The 24,679-nt window shown below is 41.9% G+C and overlaps 1 protein-coding gene across 1 annotated transcript in view; it reads right to left on the minus strand.

The window, feature by feature from the left end:
• map2 (microtubule-associated protein 2) overlaps nt 1–24,679 on the minus strand; it is a 96,855-nt gene that overhangs the window by 19,714 nt on the left and 52,462 nt on the right. The window contains exons 5-14 of the mRNA XM_037110084.1: nt 22,825–23,093; nt 12,438–12,527; nt 12,134–12,208; nt 9,118–9,333; nt 6,466–6,771; nt 3,365–5,397; nt 2,335–2,917; nt 1,983–2,225; nt 1,383–1,520; nt 314–375 (exon numbers count right to left, since the gene is read on the minus strand). Coding sequence (XP_036965979.1) covers nt 314–375; nt 1,383–1,520; nt 1,983–2,225; nt 2,335–2,917; nt 3,365–5,397; nt 6,466–6,771; nt 9,118–9,333; nt 12,134–12,208; nt 12,438–12,527; nt 22,825–23,035 — 3,957 coding nt within the window. The 5' untranslated portion in view covers nt 23,036–23,093. The remainder of the gene's footprint in view (nt 1–313; nt 376–1,382; nt 1,521–1,982; nt 2,226–2,334; nt 2,918–3,364; nt 5,398–6,465; nt 6,772–9,117; nt 9,334–12,133; nt 12,209–12,437; nt 12,528–22,824; nt 23,094–24,679) is intronic.

Here is a 24,679-nt window from a genome sequence, read left to right on the forward strand (position 1 = left end):
TAGGCAACTTGTGTGTGTGAGGTAAAGGTTTGAGATCTGTTTCAATGTAATTATGCATTAATGACATACTTTAATACGGTTTCAGTAAACTCTAATACTCTTTATAGCAAAGAACCACAAAGGGATGACAGCAGATCTAAAGTTGGTCAGTTCTGGTTTCAGGAGATGGCGCAATCAGTCCCTGCTGCTTTGGTTTCTACCATCAGAGTCAATTTGCTCTGAGTGTTTTTCAAGAAAGCTTTGATATGGTATTTCTCTGAGTGGTTTCAGTGCCAGAGGTCATGCCAGCGTCAGGCCGGTGGAGGATACTCACTGATGCTCTGTCTCGAGACTGTCTGGCCACACTGAGAGGCTGACGACCGTCTGGTAGGGCCTCTGAGAGACAGAAACAGAAAAATTAAAACACACGGACAGTATTCATGCTTTGACCTTCAACGCTCAGAAGGGGTCCAACAGAAATACCAAAATACATTTTTGAATTTTCAAACCTGGCATGACAAGCTATATGACAAATCGAATGTCTGTTGGACTGGGTTGCGGCCCCTTGGGTGCTCTTTTCTGCAAAGATTTGGCAAGATATCACAGAGAATGGGGGATTTTGCATTATGTAAGGCAACCCTGGAAAATAATTTAATTGGGGCAATGCAGCGGTGTACAGGGCTTTCATCATCAGTGACACAGAATCCAGTACGTCGGGGGAAAATGAAGTGCAAACTGCCTCTGGGAGAGAGCAGCATCAGCATCAAATCAGTCTTTATGTTATCAGGTCCATAGAGCAAAACAATGGTTACTAGTTGCCTGGCAACCATAGAACGAAAAAACTAAAGTAGATATGTAAGAATTAACAGACCAGAGAGGTCAGGAGCATATAGGATTTTCACAATTAACAACTTGCCAGCTATCATCACATATTTGGAATGAAATATTAAAAGGACAAAATATTAGACTAAGAACAGTTCTCCAAGAACATTAAAACACTTGGCTGTAAATGAAGCATGCACTTATAGAGAAACTTAACACCATCTGAACATCTTGTTTTTGCTGACCTTGCTGTAGTGACAGAAATTTAATTGGAAAGTGTTCGGTGAAATCAAAAACTTGGTCCAAAAAGTAGGTGAAAACGATGCTCTTACTCTGGTGTTAAGCTGCTCTCAAAAGAATAAAGACAGAAAATGCACAAACACCAAAAACAAAAGAAGCTGAATGAAACGTGTATGGCAGTTCATCTTTATTGAGATAAAAACGAAGACACACGTGACAAAAACAACAAAAAAAAACACTGTAACCAATAACACAGAATGGATTCCAAAAGTAAACAGATGCTGACAGTGGAGGTATGATTGGTGGGAACTGGTGTTCTGGTGGCCAAGACAAAGTGTCACCTGTGGTTCTCCTTCTAGGACAGGAGTGGTGCTGGGTAGGGCGGGTCTGGCGAACAGCTGGTTTCACCACGCTCCTCCTGACTGGAGACTGAGACTGAGTATCCATCTTTTTGGTGAGTTCAGTCTTCCTTATCACAGCTAAATTATCAGAGGAGACAAGGCCATTGAGACACAACAATGTGCATTTACAGACATGTTAAAATATGAAATGCTGAGGGTTAAAAATTCCCTGTCTTTAGTCATATTTGTTGAGCAAGAAAAAAAAAGGCTGACTCAAATCAAGGTGTCAGTTAGTTAATAAGACTGCACATTTTTTGACACAAACAGCTAAAGAGATAAGCAATAAATCACAAGATGCTTTTAGTGAAGTTAGAACAGCAGAGTGCCCCAATTAGGCACTTGAAATGTGCCAACAAGATGGAGACTAAAAGAATAATAAAGGATATTAAAGGCCACAGGCTCCAAATAGGGGCTATATGCATTTCTATTTCTTTTCTTATATTAAAAAACTCTTTTTAAATTATGTGACCTTTAAAAATCAACCATAGATTTCTATAAGTCAGATATTGTGCATCAGCAGAAAAAGAAAATCGTACAAACCTTTTTTCTTCTTGACTTCCTCTCTAGGGATATAGACAGGCTCTTTGCGAACAGGTTTGCGCTCTGGTGTGGAGATTCGGCCTTTGGGCCTCCCTCCTTTGGCCTTTGGTTTCACTGGCTTCTCCTGTTTCTCCATCTTCTTCTGTTGTGTCTGCTTTTTCTGGACTACGGTGGACTTTTGTGCTGGGCTCGACACCTTGGGCAAAGGCTCAATCTGCTCCGTTAACATACTCTTATCATCATCTGCAGTGTGGCAAAAATAGGACATGAACAACATGTGTGTCAAACATTACATGTGTTAATTTGACGCAGGTGAGGGAAAAGAACAGTATCACAGAACAAACTGTCTCACCTTGTGTGTCGACCCAGGAGCTGTCCAGGATGGAGTCATCCATCGTGGTTTCATCTCTATCATAGCTTTCTGTTGGCTCTTCAGTTTCTACGGTTTGAGCCTCTTTCTCGGGGGAGGCAGAGGTCTCAGGAACATCACCCACCTCCTCTAGACTTGCAGCCTCCATGTCTGCTTCTTGGGCCAACTCCACAGACTCCTCCTCTTCCTCTTCCTCCTCTTTCTGGGCAGTGGCGCAAAGGGCTACAGCCTCAGGTGGAGCAGAGAAACGAACGCTGTGTCCCGGCTCGTCTGCTTCGTCGATGGTCTGGACCACAGTGATAAAATCATCTTCGACCGTCACCACTGATTCAATGGCAGCACGAGTCTCTAGGATCTCCTTTGCTGCCCCTGCTTTATCCAACATGTCTTCCTCTTGCTCCTCTTTCTCAACAGGCTTGTCAGCAACCTTTTTGTCCATCTCGGCCACTTTCTCTCTCTCCTCTTTTTCTTTCAATTCCTTCTCTATCTTCTCCTTCTCCTCCCTCTCTTTACGTTCCTTCTCCATCCTCTCTTTTTCCTCCTTTTCTTTTTGCTCCTTTTCCGTCTTCTCTTTCTCCTCCTTCTCTTTACGTTCTTTCTCCTCTTTTTCTTTTCGTTCCTTCTCTATTTTCTCCTTCTCTTCCTTCTCTTTTTGTTCCTTCTCTATCTTCTCTTTCTCTTCCTTTTCTTTTAGTTCATTTTCTAGCTTTTCTTTCGCCTCCTTCTCTTTAAGTTCATTTTCTAGCTTTTCTTTCTCTTCCTTCTCTCTCAACTCCTTCTCTATTCTTTCTTTTTCCTCCCGTGATTTCCTCTCTCTCTCCTCTTGCTCCATTTTTTCCCGCTCTTCTCTTTCCTTCTTCTCTCTCTCTTCTTTCTCTTTCCTCTCTCTCTCCTCTTTCTCTGCCTTCTCTTTAATTTCCTGCTCTTTCTGTTCTTTCTCCTTCCTTTCTTTTTCTTCCCTCAGTATTCTCTCTGCCTCCTCTTTCTCCTTCCTTTCTTTCTCTTCTCTCTCTTTCACTTCCTTTTCTTTCCTCTCAGCCTCTTCTTTCTCTTCTTTCAGTTTCTTCTCGGCTGCTTCCTTTTCTTGCGCTTCCCTCATCTTTCTTTCTGACTCCTCTTTCTCTTTTTCCTCTTTGTTTATTCCTAACACAGGTGAGGGTGTTCTTTTGGGGGAGCCATAGACTTCTCTTTGTTTAAGCTTGGAAGGTGAGAGCACTGGGGAGAGAAGCTTGTCATCATCAATGTTGCTCTCCACGGACGAAGCAGGTGATGTTTTGACAGGCCTGGCAATTCGGTCCTTGGCCACGCCAGTCAGCTGGTACACATCCTCTGCATCCACTTCCTCATAGGCCTCCTGGTGGACCAGTTTCACCTTCTCTCTGAGCTCCTGCAATTCTCTCTCCTCCTCCAAACTGAGAGGCCTGCCCTCCATCTCCAATTTGCGGATCTGCCTCTCATAGTCGGCAATCTCAGTTTCTGACGCTGAGCCTTCCCCGCTGGCCTGTCGCTGAGTCTCACTATCTGACCTCCCGCCTTCTTCTAGAGTCACAGTGACTGTTGGTGTTACAAATGTCTCACTCGGCTGAACAGTTGGCATCTCAATTACAGTTTTATTCAGCTGATCATCCACAACCTCTTTGCCCTTTTCTTCAACTTCAGAGTCTTTTCTCTCTGCTTGTTTCTGGTCCTTCTCCTCACTGACATCAGTTACTCCTGATGGCTGGATGTTGTCCTCCACAGATGTGTCTCTGACCGCTAATTTCCTGGCCTGCTCAGCCACTTTCTCCTCCAAGACAGAGTGTTTGAAGACCTGTGCAGAAGTGTCTGTGGGGCTGAACACATCTGCAGGAGAAGGCATTGGCCCTGAATATTCACTGAAGACACAATAGCCCATTTCTTCCAGCTGGCTGTCACTCTTTCTGGGACTCTGTTCCCCTGAAACAAGGCCAGCCAGTGGGTCATCGGCGAAGGCAGGAGCATCAGCTTGAATCGACTTTCTTCTGGTAATTTCTGGGTCATTGTTTTCTGATGCAAGTCTGGAACGGGTGCCAGCAAGGTCCAGCATCTCAGGTAAGTCTTGTGCCATCACTGTGCCATTTTTATATGTGCCCTTATTAGGCTGTGGTGATTCTGGTGATGCTGGTTCAGGGCTGGGTTTCGACACTGGCTCAGTGGTCCTAGGAGGAGATGATGAATCTGAAGTGACGGAAGCTGCAGTCTCTAAGATCAGGGGAGGGAAGGATGGAGGCTTATCAACAGAGGGTGTAGTGACTGGGAGGTAGTCTGCTGACTCATCTAAACTTCCACTAGTGTATGACATGATATCTGTGGCTAGTGGGGAGAAGTTCCTAGGTCTGCCTTGGCCACTTTGATCCAGTGCTCCAATAGTGATGTTAAGTGAGTAACTCCTCTGTTCTAAGGCAAGTTTACCAGGAGAAAGCCTGCAGTCATTACTCCTGTCAGGGACTGTGAACACTCTAGTGTCTTTTGTTGTTTCTGGTTTATCCTGGGCTTCAGTTAGTGTGCTGTAGCTGATCTCCTGAGATCTGGAATCAACTGCACTCTTCTCGTCACCAGCTCTGCTCAGTTCATAATAACCCTCACCCTTACATGGAGGAGCTTCATCAACCTCCATGGCTGATGTTTCAAAATATGCCGACATTCCAGATCTGTCTCTTGCATCTCTCGTTGAGTCTCCTCCTTGAACTTTGTCTCCCATTGCAGAGAAATCACATGGAGATCCAATGCTGCTGAACTCAACCACCTCGACTGAAGCCTGTTTCTCTGACACCGTGATCGGCTCACCGTACGTAGGCTGAAGTGTGAGTGATTTGGTGGGGGATTTTTTGGCTTGGTTTTCAACACTAGGCGGTACAAATGATGGCATATCCATGGTGGGGCTCTCTGGCACAACTCGTTCCCCAGCAAAGAACCCTTGGACCTGGGGCTCAAAAAACTCCTCTGGGCGTTTCTCCGATCCAATGCTGTCTGGGCTCATGGAACCACTTTTCTCGCTGCCCTGCTTGTCTGAGTCCATCTTCAAAGCTGAAAGAACATCTGTAAGTTGGCTGTTTTGATCACCACAGAGAAGTAATGCTTTGGCATGCTGCGAGTGAGATCTTTAATAAGCCAGGGACTGGGAAAGCCTCGGAAACTTACGGCACAATGATACGGCCATCACTGAAGAAGTACGGCGGGTTTGAGTTCACCAAGTCACAGATGGATGATAGTATGACATGGTATGTGACGGAACCGGCATGAGGCAACTGTGATGCTGATTTATGGGAAACAAGCAATAATAGATGGGATGGATACACATGCGACTCTTGAGAACATCAGATACAAAAAGAATAGCATTTCTGTCATTCTTTGTAAAATGTGAAGAGAATTTGGCAAAAAAGTCTCAAATCTACCAAATTCAAAAAGTTTCATTAACATCCAATTATGTTTCGATCTTAATATTATTCTTGCATAATACACAAAATATTTACACCAATATAGCTTATATGTAAATGACAGAGAAATGCCACTAAAAGTGTCGGAACATACGAGAAACCAATGAATTTAAATTCGATAAAATGATGCATTTGATGAGACCACTACACCACACTTAACATGAGACAGCCAACACAAAATCCCCTGCAAATTAGGAAACACAATTAAAGACAAAAATATGAGAGATCCATGTTAAGTCGGTATGATTCATGGTTACAAAAAAGTGCATAGCACCGATACATCAGCACCAAGCCATGTGCAAACATAATAAGAAACCTGTTAGCTCCTAGCCGGTAAACAGAAGCGCTTTCATGTTCAGCAACACTTCACTTCATCATACCAATACAAAATGGCCGGCCCAGAAAACCACAGCACAAAAAAGAAGATACAAGCGCAAAGATAGCAGAATAAAACCAGGTTCTGTTAAAAGAATGTGACTCTTTTCACCAACAAGCCTGTGTTGCCTTGCAGCCACAGCAGAGCGCGGGGAGGATTACTTGCCATTCCACCTGGATTATAATGCTAATGTTATGTGAGTTCCTTTTGACACATCTGGCATTCTTATAGGGTGTACAATGCAGTAACATGCAGGCAGGGAGAGCAGAGGGCAGGACACACCTGTCTCAGGGCTCTCCTCACCCTCTGCTTCCTCCTCCTCTCTTTCCAGAGAGCTCTCTGCAGCAGCACTAGCTGCTTCAGCCGGCTCCAGGTCTAGATCCTGGGCCTCGTCTACGCCCTCTGCCTGCTCTAAGGGCTCAGCTTGGGGGCTGTCCAGCTCAGGCTCTTCCCCGCTCCACTGCTGCTCATCAAGAGCTGCCTCGGACTCTGCTGCCTCTGCACTCTCCTCCTCCTCCTCATCCTCCTCCTCCTCTTCCACCTCCTCCTCCTCCTCGTATTCAGCTGTAAGAGCCTCCATGGTCTCTTCTTCTCAAAAACAGGGTGAGAGGGGGACACATTAAGACTACAGGCAACACAGACTTGGGCTATGTGAGAACACAATTTATGATGGGACACTTTCAGCTCTGCTAAAAGATGACCTAAAGTGTATGTCTGTTCACACATATAGGTACATTACACATACAGTAGAGTGTTGTGTATGTGGTTTTTAGTTCTGCTTGTTTCTACTTTAGGTGCTAAGTATATCCAGTATGCTAGGAAACTGTAGGATTTATTGGTTAGATTGTTTTTTGTTTTTTTTTTCGATTTCAATACCATCTGTATATTTCTGAAACATTATCATTTCCACTTTCTATTTCACACACCATGCCTGTAACCCAGACTGACCTACCATCATTGATGACTGAGTTTGTTTCAGGAAAATGGCAACATCAATGAAGCAGCAACACTTCAAGGCTGAACCTTGCGCTCATGTAGAAGCACTTCTACTAAGAGCACGTCTGAAATCTCTGGCTCTTTAGAAAAGGAGACCATGAAGTGTTTCAGTCCAGTACAGTTAAAAGCAGAGTGCCTCAGATTCTCAAAACTGCATGGACTGGTTTTTTGACCATGTAACAGTCAATGAAGTGAAGCTTTGCTCTTCAGGAGCCATTGCTGTGTATGAGTTTATGCTCTTGCTTAGGTTACACAAATTCTATTTGTTGCTGTGTGTGACATAGCTGTTTCCATTTGATTTATGGAATTCATACAGTTCAAGACTAATGCTTTTTATCTCCTCTTTGTCATTGCTTTAATTGAATAAAAACTTTTAAAAAGCTATTTAGAGATTGATTAATACATCTTTGCATCTTAAGTCTCATCCACATCATGGTTTTCAATTGTGCAGAAACAGAAGAATTTGAATGATTAAATTCTACCAGGTTATGCTTTCGGAGAAAGCTGTGGTATAAGGATCTGTATCAATGTAACGTTTCTTTTCTGGGTGCCAGTGTCTTTTTTCCGTTGTTGCCAATGACAAGACAGCATAGCAGTAATATACCCAGCATCATTTTTCAGGGTAGTCCGCCTTTTATTGCTCGGCCCATCCAACTGCTTCTGGCTGAAAATCTCTCAACTTTTCAGAAAGACACGGGTGGCATCACCAACACTCTTTTTCAGGCAACCAAACATATATTAGCTTGGGCAGGACTTGTCACCTGTCACCTGGGAAAACAAGAAAATACTGGAGAAGCTTGTTCTGGCTGTGTTTGTTTATCTTGAACTTTATCAGATAGAAACTGAACAGAGACAGAAATGTCAATTTGTCAGACACTGCTGGACACTGAATGTTGCTGTTGCGTGTTGTGCTTTTATCACTCTACCCACTGTAAGCTGTGTAGCCAGCCCTCTGTTACCATGGCATTAGCCAATGTCAGTCAATGCCAACATAGCATCTTTTTTTCCTCGTCTCTCAAGAGCATCTAATCACACTGCCACATAAACATTATGTGGACACGGGCCCTAAATGTCCACTGTCAAAGCAGACTAGCCAAAGGCTTTATTTTTATGGGTAACATAGCAGGCTATGTTAAGTGTTGGAATTTCCTTAAAGTGACTATATTGAGGGCCTAGGTTTCCTCCACATATTTGGTTTAACACTTTTTAAAAGAAACGGTATCTTGTGCTACTGAAGACAATAACATGGAAGGTTCTGTGCTTGTTTGTGGAGTGTGTGGAGATGAAAGTCTTCCTAGTTGCCATAGTGAATGTGTGAGCCAAGTTTAGGGTGATTGTAGGGGGTCTGACATGGTGAGGGGCCATCTTGAGGAATGAACTCAACTCTGGAAGGTGACTGGTATAGAGGATACTTGTGCATGGAGATCATCAATCATGCAGTATCTCTTAGATAATCATGAAAGCCATCTGGACCTCAACCCATGTCCCAGAAGTCTTGGTGACTAATGTCAACTGTACGTTATGTGTGTTATGTCCATTGGGTGAATGACAATTACAGCATTGTCCTTTTGTAGAGACATCACTGCTATGTGTTGGACTTTACGGCATGGCAACCACTGGTAGTAATGGCTTTGGGTGAAATAAATGGAAAAAAGAAATATGACTGTTAAACAATAATGAAATTGCCCAGATTTTGAGCAAACGAACATCACATGGACAGACAAACACACACAAAGACGAAGAGACGAACTGACGGACGAAGAAGGAACTGACGGACGAAGAGACGGAGGAACGGAGGGAGGGAGAGATGGAGGGAGGAGGTCAAATCACAGAGGAGGGAAGGAAATTGGTGTTAAAAAGAGAAAGGAGAGAAAAAGAGTGTGAGAGAGAGAGGAATGGAGGGAGGGAAATGGCAAAGAGGAACCATGCGTGGTTCACCTTCAATCTGTCTAAAGGCCACGGCCTGCCCTGTGGGGCGAGAGCCCGAGTGCGTCCACTCTGGGCTGAACAATGGGTGCTCATAGTACTCCTCGTCGGAGTGGTAGGGGTCGTCCTCGGGCACGGAAACTGAGATGGAGGGGGCGAGGAACTTGCACCTCTCCCGAGAATTTTGGAAGCGGCGGAGAGGCCCCGCCTCCTCCTCATCCCCTACATCTACAAACAAGACAGACACAAGGAGAAGAACTGCAGGGAAATCTGGACACACGGACTGAAAGAGAGAGTGAAGAGGAGGAAGAAAATAAAGGAAAAGAAGGAAGAAAAGATGATGGAAAACTCACCAAAGAATGCCCATCTTAAAGGTGATTTAACATTTTATAACTTATCTGTGGGGTTCTGTGATTTTCAAAGAAGAAGAAAGCAAACAAATGTTGCATCATGGTAACATAGTATATTGTATATTGGGACAACGAAATAATACATTTATCTTATTTATTTATTTATTTTTACCTTGGAATTCATAACTATATAACTATAATGCTTGACTGATTGGAGGGCAGCTGTTTTCTGTCATTTCTTTAAAGCAAATAATCAAATGTTCTTTATGATATAAATCTTTAATTGACTTTTTAAGATGGTAATTTTTTGCTGTGAAAAGGGAGATAAAGCTTGAGGAGAACAAAAAAGAGACGACAAATTAACAGAGAGAGTCACCAGAGAGGGGAATGCAGGAAAAGGACAAAGCTTGATCGAGAGCAAGAGAAACATAACACACAGGACACTGACAAGGAGACAGTGACAAGCAACTCAAAGATGACAAAGCTCTGGGGGCCAGCCATACTCTGAAACAAACAAAACTGACATCCTGCATTTGAGGAAGGTATCAATACTAAAGTAGGAGACATACAACGCAAAAAGTAATTTAAAATATCTTTCTTACACCATTTATACTACTAATAAAGCAGTAATTGTAGCAGAGTGTGATTTTGCCATTGCCACTACACAAACTAACCCTCATACCACCTCTTAACCAAACCTCTGGACCAAGTGAAACCCACCAACTAATCATCATTTTGGAGCAAAAAGTAATATTTTCACCATCTCTAACCACTCTACATGGTCAAGAACACAGTCACCTTCTGGAGGAACTCCTGTGACCTCAACTCACTTCTTAACAAAACTGACCATCTGTGTTTGGTGCATGGCTGGCCCACCTACACACTCTCCTCATTACATTCCAGCCACTTCAGACCGAGCAGACATGTAAACAAAGGACAAGCATGAAGCACACTGATGTCGTTACACTGTCAACCGTTTTTACAGGCAGCTGCACAGAAATCCCTACATTGCTCTAAGCAAAATCAAATCAAAAGCAATCAAAGTCAAACTTGAAGAACCGAACTGGATCAAAGTGCTAAGGGGACAAAACCAGAAAATTACCACAATGATTACAACAAAATGTACTGGAAATAACCAACATTTTCTAATAATGATATTCAGCTATTCTCCTACAAGCAGTTAATAAAAACATTTTCTAACTGGTTTCTGTTTAACTGCTGGTCATGTAATATTAATTTCGATCAGTTTCTGTCTTTCTTCCTCTCAGCAGGCCACTAAATTACAGTGAGTTGTTGCAGCTGTTTTTCCAACAACGTTCTGACTAATATCTGATGATCATGCCAGCTTAAGGGGCACTACATAACTTTTTCTGAGACCTTTATTGTTGAACTAAAGGACTTGCAGATGGGCAACGTGCTGTTTTTGTTCCCAAATCCGATAACACGTCAAAATATAAGCTTGTTTGCTCTGATTTTCACACATACATATTAAAGATATGGCTTTAAAGTACATATTTAACTCATGTTAGTGCGTGCAAACTGTCCTGAGAGCACTCTCTCTGTTTTTAAGTTGGTAAAAATGTTACATAGTGCACTTTTAACTTGACAAAAACTTGTGCGAAAATAAATGGCATGATGTTGAGCAGAAACCAGTTCATTATCAGCTGTTTAATTCCTTCTTTCTTCTTTCAAAGAATTTTCATATATATTGCTTGTTAATTACAACATCCTTGCCATGAAATTTGCCGACCTGTGCTGTGTTGTGTATGTTAACTCTGCATTATTGATGTTTTCAGTAAATTATGAGCATAGCATCATTGTTACATCAGATGGCTAGCTAACACTTAGCTATATTAGTATCCGTTTGTTTGAGTCTGGAGGTCAGCTATCTAGCTTATCAATCAATTTGCAGTAGGTTCATCATATTGGCAAATTTCTGTTTTCAACTTAACTTTTATTGTAACCTGGCTTCATACAAAATGCTGACTTTAGCTTGAATGCAGCCATGTCCTCTTGTGATGCTGATAAAGCTAAACCTCTGATCTGTAGCCACAGGCAAACACATACAAAAAAGACTGACAGTGGACAATGACAAGAAAACACAACACCATGATCAGACGTGCAAAACTAAAGACATAATCCAACAAAAGAGACAAACAACAAGAAGTTGGAGGGTTACCTAAATTGGCTGTCATATTAGTGTGTGGGAGGACAGCGATGTGTGGACATTAGAAAGGGAAATGGAAGAAGAGGATGATAAAAAAGAGCACACTTGTTTGTAACAAGGTGGTCATGCAGGTGAGCATTTTTCTTTTAGAGATAAATGGTCGATGATGATGAAGATACAGATTGTATCTGTTCCAGGTGTACATGAGGAGGAGGAAGCAGGATTTTAGAACAAACGGATGTCTGAAAAATGGAGAACATGTTCCTGCTTTTAGCAACTCTGGTGTGTACAGGTTTCTTGAATGGGCACCACTCTGTGGTTTGTCCCTGTAGGTGGTGTATGTCCTGAGAGGGGGGATTAAAGAGTACACCCAGAGCAAACCCACATCAGTACCCCGATGTGGTGGCGATCACAAAAGTCCAGAAGCCTCAGTCATGGAAAAGAAGGAAAGCACACTCTCCTCCACCAGAGACAAAAAACTCTTATAAGCACACTTATATTCTTGGCCTACCTCGTTCCAGAGGACCAAAGTGCTCCGCAGCAGGCGACGGGGGTGGAGAAGGAGGCAAATTTGTGGTGTCTTCAACTGCAAAAGGACAAAACATTACAAGTCATATAAATCAACAATGTAAAAGATTTTGAGCATCTGCAGCAATTCAGCATCAGTCATGTATCCAGAATGTACCATCTCAAACGCAAAGCTAAGACAAGCCCCAGCCTCCCGGTAGAGGTAAAGTGAGAGAGAGAGAGAGAGAGTGTGTGTGTATGTGTGTGTGTGTGTGTGTGTGTGTGTGTGTGTGTGTTGCATGGTTTACCTGATGGCAGCCTTTGAGTCTCCTGTTCGCCCTTCAGCACTGCAACTGCCTCTGCTGTCACTTCCTGTACAATCCGCGCCGACACTTGCTCTGAACACACAAACACACGCAAAGTCAACTTTAAGATTATTAAACATTCCTTTAAAGAATAGGCCAAAGCTGGAAAGTTCCAAGAATTAATTTGAATTAAATCTCAAAATCGGCTGGAAGAAAAGGTGCAGCAGATCCCCAGATGCTATAGTGCATTAGGGCACTGTGGTTGTAATGGGCACCTTCCAGGTTTCAATCTGTGAAATCACTGTGTGAGAATGAGAAGCTGTGGGATAGAATTTGGCGCAGTCAACACTTTTGAAATTTATCGATGAAATTTCATCTTCCATCTATTTTATATGAATGTACCTTAGAATCATGTCATCAAAACCTGAGATGGAGGCCAGTATGAGGGAGCAGAAATTGTTTCCATAACTGCGGGGATGCTATGGTTGCTGGAGGAGGCTGAGTGTCACCATGGAAACTCAGCATTCCTAAACAAGTGAAGACTAAAAATTACACCTGGACTAAATAAAAGTGTGTGATAAAAAAAAATCAGACATTTTCTTTTTGATCTGTAAAGAGATGGACTCAATGCTTCTGAGAATGCCGGATTTACTGACCAAATAATTATGTACATACTAAATGGAAGTGCAAAATTACACACACAGTGTACATGTTACAGTTTCTCCTAATTAGGTGAAAAGATCTCAGTATATTGACAAACATTAAGGTAATATAGCAATCCATCGTAGCTAACCTAGCTTACTGGAAGAGACTCGTGGTAATCATCTTCTTTCATTGCCTTCTCAGGGCTCCATGGAACGTCTGTGTTGCACTGGAAGCTTATCATTAGTTCGTGTTAGCAGACTGCATGTCTAAACAAACATTAGCCACTGTTAGCGGAGGGAGGCACTGAGACGAGGCACTCGAGAACGTGCATAAAGTCCCATCCTTTGGACTGTCGCAGAACATCTGACCCGAGTCCTTCACAAAGAAATCCACTGTCCAGCAGTGCTGGGGAAAGATCTAATTTTTCAGGCTCAAACTGATAACTACTCAGAGCAAACAGTAGGTAGCTTTTTCTGTGGATTTTCCCCCAAATTTGAAGCCAAGCAGGGTCATCAGCAAAGCAGGGACAACAATAAAGTTTCATCTGTATGTATGAATTATTTCAAATATTGCCTCACATGCAAGGAGGGACCGTAGAGTCCTAATCAAACCACCCTCCATTTGCATAGAATCAGTGGTTATGTCGGATCGGGTGGCAGTGTGATGCTTTTCTGCTGTTGTTTCAGGACCTTCTTTCTATCCAGCGTCGCCCACATATCAGCACAAACAAGCTGGCTGCCATACACACATGCAATTACACACATACACACTTCTTCCGGGAACACTTAACACAACCCACTCACCTACCAAATGCAGCCATTTCCAATTTTCAACAGCAAAGTGCAATGAATGTGGAGCACCTATTCACTGCTTTAAGGCAAAACCCCTTTCTTTCATCCTGGAATATAGAGCGGCTTAAGGGGCCACTGCCAAACGCAGGAAATGGTTGTGACCTCAGACAAACCTAGGTTCAGATAACCCTGCAGACATGTGTGTACAGTTCAGTTCAACATGACAAAAATGAATGCCTTGTCTGTGGGTAGACCAAATGGCTTCAAGATCTTTTGCGGTTCAGATGGTCTTCAACCCTGAAAAGCATTTGTTTTGTTGTTTTAAAACTGATGCTTCACTGGTGGACTCATGTTAGGATGTCGATAATATGTCTCACACATTTTTTAAAGCGAGAAGTAAACACATGGTGAGGCAATTTCTAAAATTAGCACACAATTGCGGAAAAAAAAGATAAAGAATGAAGTTAAAATACATTACATCACTTGTGGCACCCACTCTAGAAACTTCTGCTAGTTGAGCCAGCTAACTTCAGGGTTTAACTTGACTAGGTTTCAAATGATTAAATCATGAGGCTCTTCTAGACTTGGTAATTGTTGTTGGACCATGTGGATCAAATAGTGATCATGAAAAATACGCTTATGGGAAAAGTTATTCTGGGGCCTGAGTGCATCACATGACGTTGCAATTACACAGTCTGGACAATATGTCAATTTGCTTCAAAGCCTGGTGCTTGTCCTTGGGTCTTGAATAGGAATGGTCAACAAGGGAGAGTCCTGCTACCCAGCCAATGCACACTTACAACATTTACATCGACATTATAGCATATATGTGGGAAATTGAAACTTTATATGAACGCCCTCCATAGTCAGAAAACAACTACTTGGAAAGTCAGAAATTTTGGTACACAACTTGCCAAGGCGACGTCATATGGCGCTGAAACATCACATACAAAAATAACCATTGGGTTGTTTGTAAGAAACATTGACCAAAGTCATGTATTGTCTAGTAATTGTCTGATTTCATTTCTTTTTTTGTACTCAAATACTGGAAACAGCTTTCCAACTTGGGAAATGTGACCAGCCGAGGAGCAGGTGAATGCAGCATTATGCCATTTGAGGAGGAGTTGTACTGTGTGCTCAAATGCTCTGTCTTTTTAATTAGGGCCCGAGCAGGGCAATACTCAAGTTATTAAAGAACAACTTCCTGTACATTTTGCTCAAAACAGGAAGTGTTACATATCTCCACATTGGTCTTTCCGACTGACATGAATCTCAGGTGATTTTTTCCACATGCACCCCTGAGGCTCTGTGCAAAATTTGGCTGATGACCACTAGGTGGCGCTCTTTAAATGGAAATAGTTAATATCTCTACATCAGTTCATCATTTATTGCTAATGCCCTCCTGAGGACAGCTAATGAAGGTATTACTGATTCGCCACTAGGTGGCGCTCTGGTGGCAGTCTAATTAAATATTCGGCACTGTGCCCACACCATAACACTTATGTGAATGAAATTTATGGGGCGGTATAGACTGGCCCCTGTAACGCACACACCAAAAATTACCACAAGGTGACGCTATAATCAACACAAAAGCATTTTTGGCAAGTAACTGGCACATTTTTAAACCTCATGTCTACATATTCCCTAAATTCAGCTGAATTGTGTGATGTAGGCCATGCCCAATTTTGTTTCAGTTTAGTTTCAATTCGCAAAATCGCGAAAAATGAAAAACTTTTTCAAACTCCTCCTAGACAATTTGATCGATTTGCACTAAACTTTGCATGAAGCGTCTGTGGACATCCCTGACAAAAAGTTATCAAAAGAATTGCGCTTTTATTGCTAAATGACGAAAGAACAGCTTCACTGTCTTTTCATTGTACATTCAGGCTTTCTCCACCAGAGGGCAGTGCTGCCTTGCTAAAGAATACAAATCTCTGTTTTCGAGTCTGTAGGGTCACACAGTGTAGTCCTCTCATTATTTGTTTTTTATGTAGCTTACAGGGAGTGCTTCTGACTTCAGCATACATTATTCAATACCGGCAGGAGCAGAACACCAAATGATAAAGTACCATCTTCCTAAATGGAAGGTGTTGCATGAACAAGCCCCGACAGCAGCATGCCCAATGCGCGTGGACTGCGGGGGTCTGTTCATCGCTGCTTGCAGCTTTAATCTATTTTATCTTTAAATGTTTTCAGACTCAAGATAGATTTTGTTTAAAGAGAGAAAATATGTGGCTGGTTAAGAACTGATCCTGACTCACTGTGTTCTGAAAATGTTTTCTTTGTTCAAGTCGTCTTGAGGTTACAGTCTCATGTCTGGATTTTGATCTAGATTTTCAGAATTTACAATTTTTTCCATCTGCATTGGCTTGTGTCTCGACACAATCTTGTCCCTGAGCTCTTCAGGCAGCTCCTTCGACCTCGTGGCATGCCGTTTTGCTGATATGCAAATATCTTTTTCATCAGCTGCATGTTTTTGCTTGGTCATTCTGGTGAATTGAGTCTGGATGGATGAGAGAATAATAAATACTTTATAAATGAACAATATATTCAAGACTAACGTGTTTTAGTCTCCAAGTTGTATCGGAAGATAAATGTTTTTTAAAAAAGGAGAACAAGGGAGAACTGCCCCACAGGCTTCATGCATACGCCTTGAGAGGATAAAAACAGACTGCAGTCTCCTCCAGACAGACACATGCAGGGACATTCAAACGAGACAGCGAGGGCACGGGGTTCAACGAGACATTGTGGATTTTTAATCTTCCGAACCAATTCAGAAAAACGCACAATAGCCACACAAAAGCACTGTAAAAAATGACCTTGTCACGTCCACAGAACTAGCTGGCTGTAATGACACTAGCCTTGTCTGGTCTGTCTCAGCATTTCTGAAACAGAGTGATGTCAAATGACAAAGCAGACCGCCTTTCATTGGCTTTGACAGGAAAATAAACCACACGCACAAAAAGCTACGCCGATTTTCAGAACGGTTACATCACATCTGCGTATTTTCATTCACACAGACACACTCTACCGATTAAGTAAAAGCACGTATTACCTGTATGACAAGCAGACTGAAGCTGAGGACGCTCCCTCTCTAAGCAGAGACTACGACTGGAAGCCCTGAGTCAACACACAGCCACACAAACACACACTCTCTCACACATACACACACACAGACGGACTGAGAGGGCACGGAGAGAGCAGGAGTGCCGTTTGGTACGACACCAGCCGGCAACCCAAAATGGTGTAAAGCGAGGGGTTACCATAGCAACAGACTGGTGGGCCACTGATTTTGGTCCCAATGCAATTCAGATGCCGGCAGCATGTCTGTCTGAAGCCTCCAGTGTAAAAGGAAATGAAGGCTGTGACGTGGCTGATCATAAAAGCCAATGTTTTTTTTTCCCCGACACATGATCTAACTGAATCTAACCAAACAAAGCTGAATCCAAAACACAGTTTATCAATAGAGATATATTTTCATACCTTTTTATTTATCATTGTTTTATTTATTAAAAAAAATACATCGAAAAATGATGGCGTGTATTGTGGTACAGACATATCTGCTGTTCGCATGCTAACCAGCTAACCTCGGCCTGTTCCGTCTCGTAATCACACTTTTTATTGCAAGAGGTAATTGTGAGTCACTGTAGGGTCAAGTCTGCCCTCAGTCCAACATGAGAAGATGACGAAGTAGTGGTGCAATGAGGACATATTCTACCTACCCACTCCTGGCAAGGAACCACATATAGCAGCAAAGAAATGAAGCAAAACACCACTTAAGAAAGCTCTTGGCGAGCAATGGGATAACATTTGATGATGAACTTGCAATGTGTCTTCAAGACAGTTAAGATTGGTCGGTACATCTTTAATTCTTCTGAACAATATCACTAAGTTAAAAACAATATATAGCTATTGCATTTTGATTAGTGAAAAACTTTAAAAGCCACAGAGAACAAAGACAGAACAAAAGCACGCACAAAGATGGTCAACAAGTTTCTTGAGGGTGGTCATACACGCTCTATCGCCACTTAGGAGAAGAAGAGTTTCAGATGAAGTGCAGAGGAAAACTTTATTCTCTGCGGCAGATTCATGAACCTCCTCCTTCCTGAACATTTTATAATGGACTTTTTCTGTCCTTGAGTTTGACAATGCTATGCAAAATCAATAAATAACTCTTTAGGCTTAAAACTTTAAATTGCTTATATTAAATTCCTTTAATATCTTATAAAATAACAATGATACGTTTGCATTTAGTGCTAAAATGCTAGTTATTTCATTCGTGGACCTCCATTTTATTGAGTGTATCTCCGAGACTCAGTCATCCTATAACTTTGGATTTGTCTCTTTTTGTTTATGTCCATGCTTCATACCAGAGCTCCATTTGATCTAATCCCCTCTCTACTGCAGCACAACATATTGATTTAAGCTGATGACACGGAGAGACTTCAACAACAGAAAATCTCTTCCAGGCGTCTTGACACTAGGCTGAGTTACTTGTGTCAGCTCAGTCTAATATCCCCAATGTAACACAAAGGTTTCCTCAGTTTATGCAAGCCGACCACTCTCTAGAATAAACTCACCAACTCTTAATACTTCTTTTTTTTCTACTAACTCTGTTTACTTCTGTCTCCCTCCCTCCATATCTTTCCCCTTGTCCACTTCCAGCATGGCTGACGATGGCTTTTTTTAACTTTGGTCTCAAAGGAAAGTCAAGAGGGCAATTTCGTGCTTCAATAGGTTCTTGTTGTGCCTGAAGAGCTTTTCACGGGGGGGAGAGGGCTCACTGAGTGCCAGCATCAGCCCTTCTGTCACCCATTCTGCCCCACTTACCCCCGCCCTGCCCTGCTCTGGAGCAATGCTAATGTATGCTGACAAGGTGCTCGCCAGACAAACACAGCTTTGGTTACACAGCTGCTCAGAGTATGTCATTTTCATGCAGATGATTGGAGAGCATGTAGTGATATGCTGATCTTCATAATTATTACAGATTAGTGTCTATAAAATCTGGAGGAGAGGAGAAAGTTTTGTTAACCCCTGTTAACCCAAATCTTTGACATGCTTTTATAACCTCTAGGCCTGACTACTGCATTGCTCTCTTGTTTGGTCTCCCTACAAAAGACAGTGACGACCTACAACTTGTTCAGCTGCCAGAGTACTGACTAATACAAAGGATGTCAAACAAAACATCCGTTTTAAAGAGACTGCATTGGTCAGAGTTTGTTTGAAGACTTTTTCTCTAGTTTTTAATATCACTGAATGGCCTGCCACCAGCTTCTCTCTCAGACATTGTTTTAGATATGTAACTACAGCAGATGGATGCAGCTGACCTCCTTGTCATTCCTAGCATTTCAACAAAAACGCAATAGGAGTTCATTATAATTAATGAATTATGGTAATTTCCGTTACCTTATATTAATGGAGATATTTGTTGGTAATATGACTTAAGAGACACACCTCTCTCTTGATAGTTGTTATCTCTGATTTCTGCCAGATAGCAACTTTGATGCAGGCTGGTAACAACTTTTTGTCAGAGCATGAGGACAAGCTCTTGAGACAAGTGATATATTACAAGGATCGTATCTAAGTCAGTTCCACTTACTGATGAAGACCATGAGATGAAAAGACTAAAAAGATCATTGGCTTTCCCCTCTCACAAAAAGATTTTAAAAACTACTCTTTTCCTGTTGATGTCAGTTTGAGACCATTACTTTGAAGCTGAAAGACGGCTGTTTACAACTCTCATGTCTTTGATATGTGCTAATAATGACCCAAAGGAACACATGAGGTCTTGGCAGTTGTTAATTATGTCAGCTCAATGCCTTAAAGTTACCCTCTCTGTTTTATTAAAGAGCAACGGATTGAAGCAATGTGACAAGGGTTCTGGATATAAAACATGGGTGTTGTCTTTGAGAGGGAGTAAGTCTGGATAATCAGGAAGCAAAGCATTTTATTTGTTAAAAAAAAAAAAAAGAAAAAAAGAAATTGACCCAATATGTTTGAGTTGCTGGTCTTGTCCTACTGGATTCCCTGTGTGTTGATTTGCAAATCGGTTAAAATATTACAGGCTAAAAATGATAGTAAATTTTGATGACACTAGGAAGACAATAACAATTTTGAATGCAAATGAATGCAAAGCAATGCAGGGATACCACCCTCTACCCATTATTAGTTTACCCCAAAAAATCCAAATTCTGTCATAAAACTGTAGGAAGCAGACATTTGATTTTAATTAATTAACCCAGTGTGTTACGGGTACGCCTCAGAGTGAAGTAACATATCTATCATATTCGGCGGCTGTTGCTCAGCAGGTAGAGTTGGACATCTAGTAATGGGATGGTTGCTGGTTTGAATCCCAGCTCCTCCTTGCATGGCAGTCTCTGCCATCAGCGTATGAGTGTGTGTGTGAATGGGTGACTCTGACAAGTGTTGTAAAGCGGCTTTGAGCAGTCAGTAGACTGGAAAAGCGCTATAAAAATACAGGTCCATTTACATTTACCATATCTATACAACATGAAACAAATGCCAAAACTGAAAAGATTTGTATAATATAAAAGATAAAAGCCATCACATGAGTAGTTTGATTTGTTTGGTTTTTGTCCTGTGTTACAACAGAGCCTGAACGCTCAGAAGAAAATAACTGTTGACATTTACAGGTAAGATGGCAGTTGGTTTTCCGCCCACACATTATGTTTACTGAAGCACATTTGTGGTCACAGTAGGTCAACAGAAAAAATACACCAACAAGTGGAAAGATAAATGTAATAAAAGCACAGGTGGAGGGTTTTGTCTTTGTAAGTGTCACAGTATGTTTACATTTTTTAGTTTGTTACTTACAGTCCAAAAAACTAAAATGAATGAATCAATGAATCCCTGTACATTAAAATTGTTATCATCTCTGAATAGCAGGTTTTTTATTACCATAGATTCTAGTGCAAATCAGCCTGATTAGAGTCTCTTGAGTCAAGTTACATTATGTGAGTGTAATGAAGTGATCGAACTCTTTCTTTTCTGTTTTTCAACACATTAACATTTCCAACAAAAACCTTGAAACAAGTGAAATGTTCTTGGAAGCAGACGTCATCGCTGACGTTCATCTGCATATTGTTATTACTTGAAGATTTGATCAAGAGTGAGTGATACTTAAAAATTAAAGCTTGGGCATTTAGGCTGTGAAAACGGTCAAATGGCAAAAGACAGCTACTCTCAAAAACACTGTAATCAGCCCTCAAAACTGGTGTCAGTTAAGCTTTAATAATGGGGAGATAGGAGGTTAATTGGGCTCTTATCGCATGCTAAATGGCCTTGTCTATGGCAAGCTACAGGCAAAAAGAACAAAAGCCCCGGCAAAGTAAATTGTAGGGGAGCCATCTCCATGGTTACAGCTTTGGTACATTACTGTTCATGTCTCCAGGGCGTGAGTGAGGGTGGGGTGGGTTTGTTGAGGGGGTGAAGGAGGGGTAGAGAGAGAGAAAGAGAGATATTGTGTGTTAATTATAGCACTGTTAATAACAGCAGGCTATGTGATTCTAGTGAGGACTTGGAGTGCTGAAAAACCCACGCACGAGAAGAGACAGGATGCGCGTAATAACACAAACGCTGTCGAAAGTCGTAGACAAAGATTTACACACACACACACACACACACACACACACACACACACACACACACACACACAACACACTCACGCAAACACACAACCACGCAAACACAGACACACACATACTACACACAAGCCCAAATACCAGACTTGGCAGACTTTCCTTTCCCTTATTAAACTGTGAGTTCTGCTTTTGGAGAGAATAAAATGAGGTGATCTGATTTGCCGTGATTGACACCGACAACAAAACTTGTACATTAAAATGTCCTGACAAACCCCTCTGCTGTGTGTATATTGTTCTTCTGAACAAAATCAACTACAAAAATGAAGTGACCAGGGTGATTTAGAGGGCTGAACTGTGACTTTTGCTTGTGATTGTACCTTAATTCTATGAAAGAAGGTCCCTGTCACATGTCAACAGCGCTACTGATGTCACAATTACAAATCAGAATTTTGACACAGTAAATCACACAAAGCCACAGACCTCACTTCCCCTTCACTTCTATATTTACAGTACATATTTCAAAACTGATAGCAAACATCACTGATATGTTTCCGACCCACTCACTGCCAGCTGTCTTTCACATTTGCATGTTTTACCTGGTTTGATCCACACACTTATGGTAATACTATACATTTACATGTCTGCACTTGCTATGAGCGGAGTTGGAGATGCATCACATTTGCACTTTTTGCTGATGCAGTAAAATGTGAGTGTCGTCAGATATAAATGTTTAAAGAGTTTCCTCTCAAATATCATGGGCCGGATTTATATACATGAATGAACATTTGCACTTCACGTTTCATTTATGTGCAAAAAAACACTTCAAGCCAAGGGAATGAAATGAAAATTAAAAGAAACATTTTCATTTATCTAAAAAGAAAAACTTCAGGCGGGATCTATCGAGGCTAATTTTTCCAGAAAAATACAAACACAGATTATATATTCATAATGATATAATAAAAAATAATGCTTAAAGCATTATTTTATGCATAAAAAATAATGCTTAAAGCATTAATGCTTAATGCTTAAAGCATTATTTTTTATTAGCCAGTTGAGTCCAAAGATTCAGGTGAGACACTTTAAAACGCTGCAGGAGAAATCTGCTGCAGTTTGAACGTCACCTGTTTCAACAGCCAATCGGCAGCTCTTAAAGAGGTCAGCTGGTCATTTACAAACTGTCTGCTGGTTAAAATGGCAGAGGTTTGTACAGAGAACAAAAACACAACCTACCCTAATTATATCCTGAGTTGATATACAATGGCCTAATCCCATCCTCGTCTTTGAACAACCCATAAATGCAAGACAATTCCAGAAAAGCCTCTGCTGAGTCTGAATATAATCAACACGTCTTACCTGCAGTAACAGCGTGAGCACCAGTTAATTCCCCATTGAAGCCATTCTCCCTGGCGGAGTAGGGTGTCGTAGCCATGTGGGTGGCACCAGGCTGGCAGGTCCTGTACGCGGAGTTATTGTAGCCATTGGCCCCATGGGTGCCTGTGGGTTCCTGCCCCCCTGATGGGTCCCACTGGGGGGCACCGTCTTCTGGCTGTCGACTGTCTGCCATGCTGGTGCAAGCTAGCAGCAGGGGAGGGTGGGCAAGGGACGGGGTCTCTCCTTTTACGCTAGGAGACAAGAAGGGAGGGGGGATGGAGGAGAATAGTCAAAACTGTGTGTTATTAACTGCAACGTTAGCAGTGTTTTATAAAGGAGAAGGAACAGTGCACAGACCAGAGGAGGCTCTAGGACACGCTGCATCAGTCACATTCACAAATCTCTTTTTGTCAGTCATAATCCCTGCTGCAGCTCCACTGAGCTTCACTGTCAACACCTCTGACGGTGCGTCCGTGCTTATGTGAGTCTATGTGTAGGTGTTAGTGTGAAATAGTGTCCTTGGATGTTAGCAGGCAGGTGACGGCCACTGGATTAGACCCTATTGATTTGTGTGCGTGTAATGACTCATACAGCCTGCGGCCCAGGTGGTGACCACAACTGGCTGAAAAATGTACAGAGCAGACCTTGTGTGACTCATGCAGGGCTGAGGGGATATAAGGTGGGCTCTGATCAATCTGACATGGTCCAGACCAACGTTAGAGAAATTGTTTGAATCAGACTGAATCTAATTTCATCTGATGATTCAACAGCAATTAATCGGGGGGGAATAATGAAACACTTCAAAACACTTTAAATTGAGAGACTGTGATGTGTAGAACAGGTATTTTGACCAGAAACTTCCAACAAACCACCGTCTGGCTTACATGTGTTTGAAATCCCATGCTGAGGACAGATGATTGATCAGCACAGTGTGCAGAGGAGATCAAGCAGAAGCAAAAGGGGAAAATATTGATCAACCCATATAATCGCCTGAGGCAGGGACAGTCAGTAAGATTCAATGATCTCTTGGACGATATCGAGCAGAAGGTGGGGGAAGCAGATGAATGGGTTTGATGTAGCTTAAGATCAATACACAAGAAGGCTATGCTCCTCTTCTCTGGATAATTAGGTTACTGAGTCTGTTGACCATTTTGATTTTATTTTTTTTCTATTTGTCACCTTTTTTTTCTAAATATCAGCACAGTGTTTCTTTTAGACAGTTTCAGTCCTAAATAAAAACACCAATATTCACATTTAAATTGATGTGGACAAGAGAAGAAGACAACTGTCAAACAAAAAAAGCAAAAAAAAAAACAAGGAATTCATGGTTTGTGCCTGGTGGTACTTTAAGCCTCTGCTGAGCAGCCTGTGTAGTTGTGCATAAGGGGATGTGTGAAGGAGCAATTTGTCATTTAGCTCTGCAGTCCATAGAGACTCAAGAGACTGAGGGGAAGTCTGCCGGAGAAAACAGGAGTCAATAACTGCAGCTTGGGACCGACGTAATGCTACAGTGAGCACTAGTCACCGTGATACATCCAGTGCTACTGCTCATTGTCTTCACACTGAGAGAGTACAACAGAATGAAAGAGATGACAAGTCACGTTTGCAGACTCCCTCCTTCACTCTCTGACGTGTCATCTGTTGTTTTCCCAGAAGTTATAGCAACAGGCGACTAAATTAAACACAGTGTTACTCTGAATGAAATTATTGTTTCTCTGTGTTTAATGGAATAATTTGTGACACCAAAAAATATAACAATAGTTTGGTGTGTTTTTGACACATCAAGGATCCACACCATCTTTCTTTGTTCATTGTTCCCACTGAGGACAGAACATCT

The sequence above is a fragment of the Acanthopagrus latus genome, chromosome 9 (assembly GCF_904848185.1).
Source record: "Acanthopagrus latus isolate v.2019 chromosome 9, fAcaLat1.1, whole genome shotgun sequence".
Lineage (NCBI taxonomy): Eukaryota > Metazoa > Chordata > Actinopteri > Spariformes > Sparidae > Acanthopagrus > Acanthopagrus latus.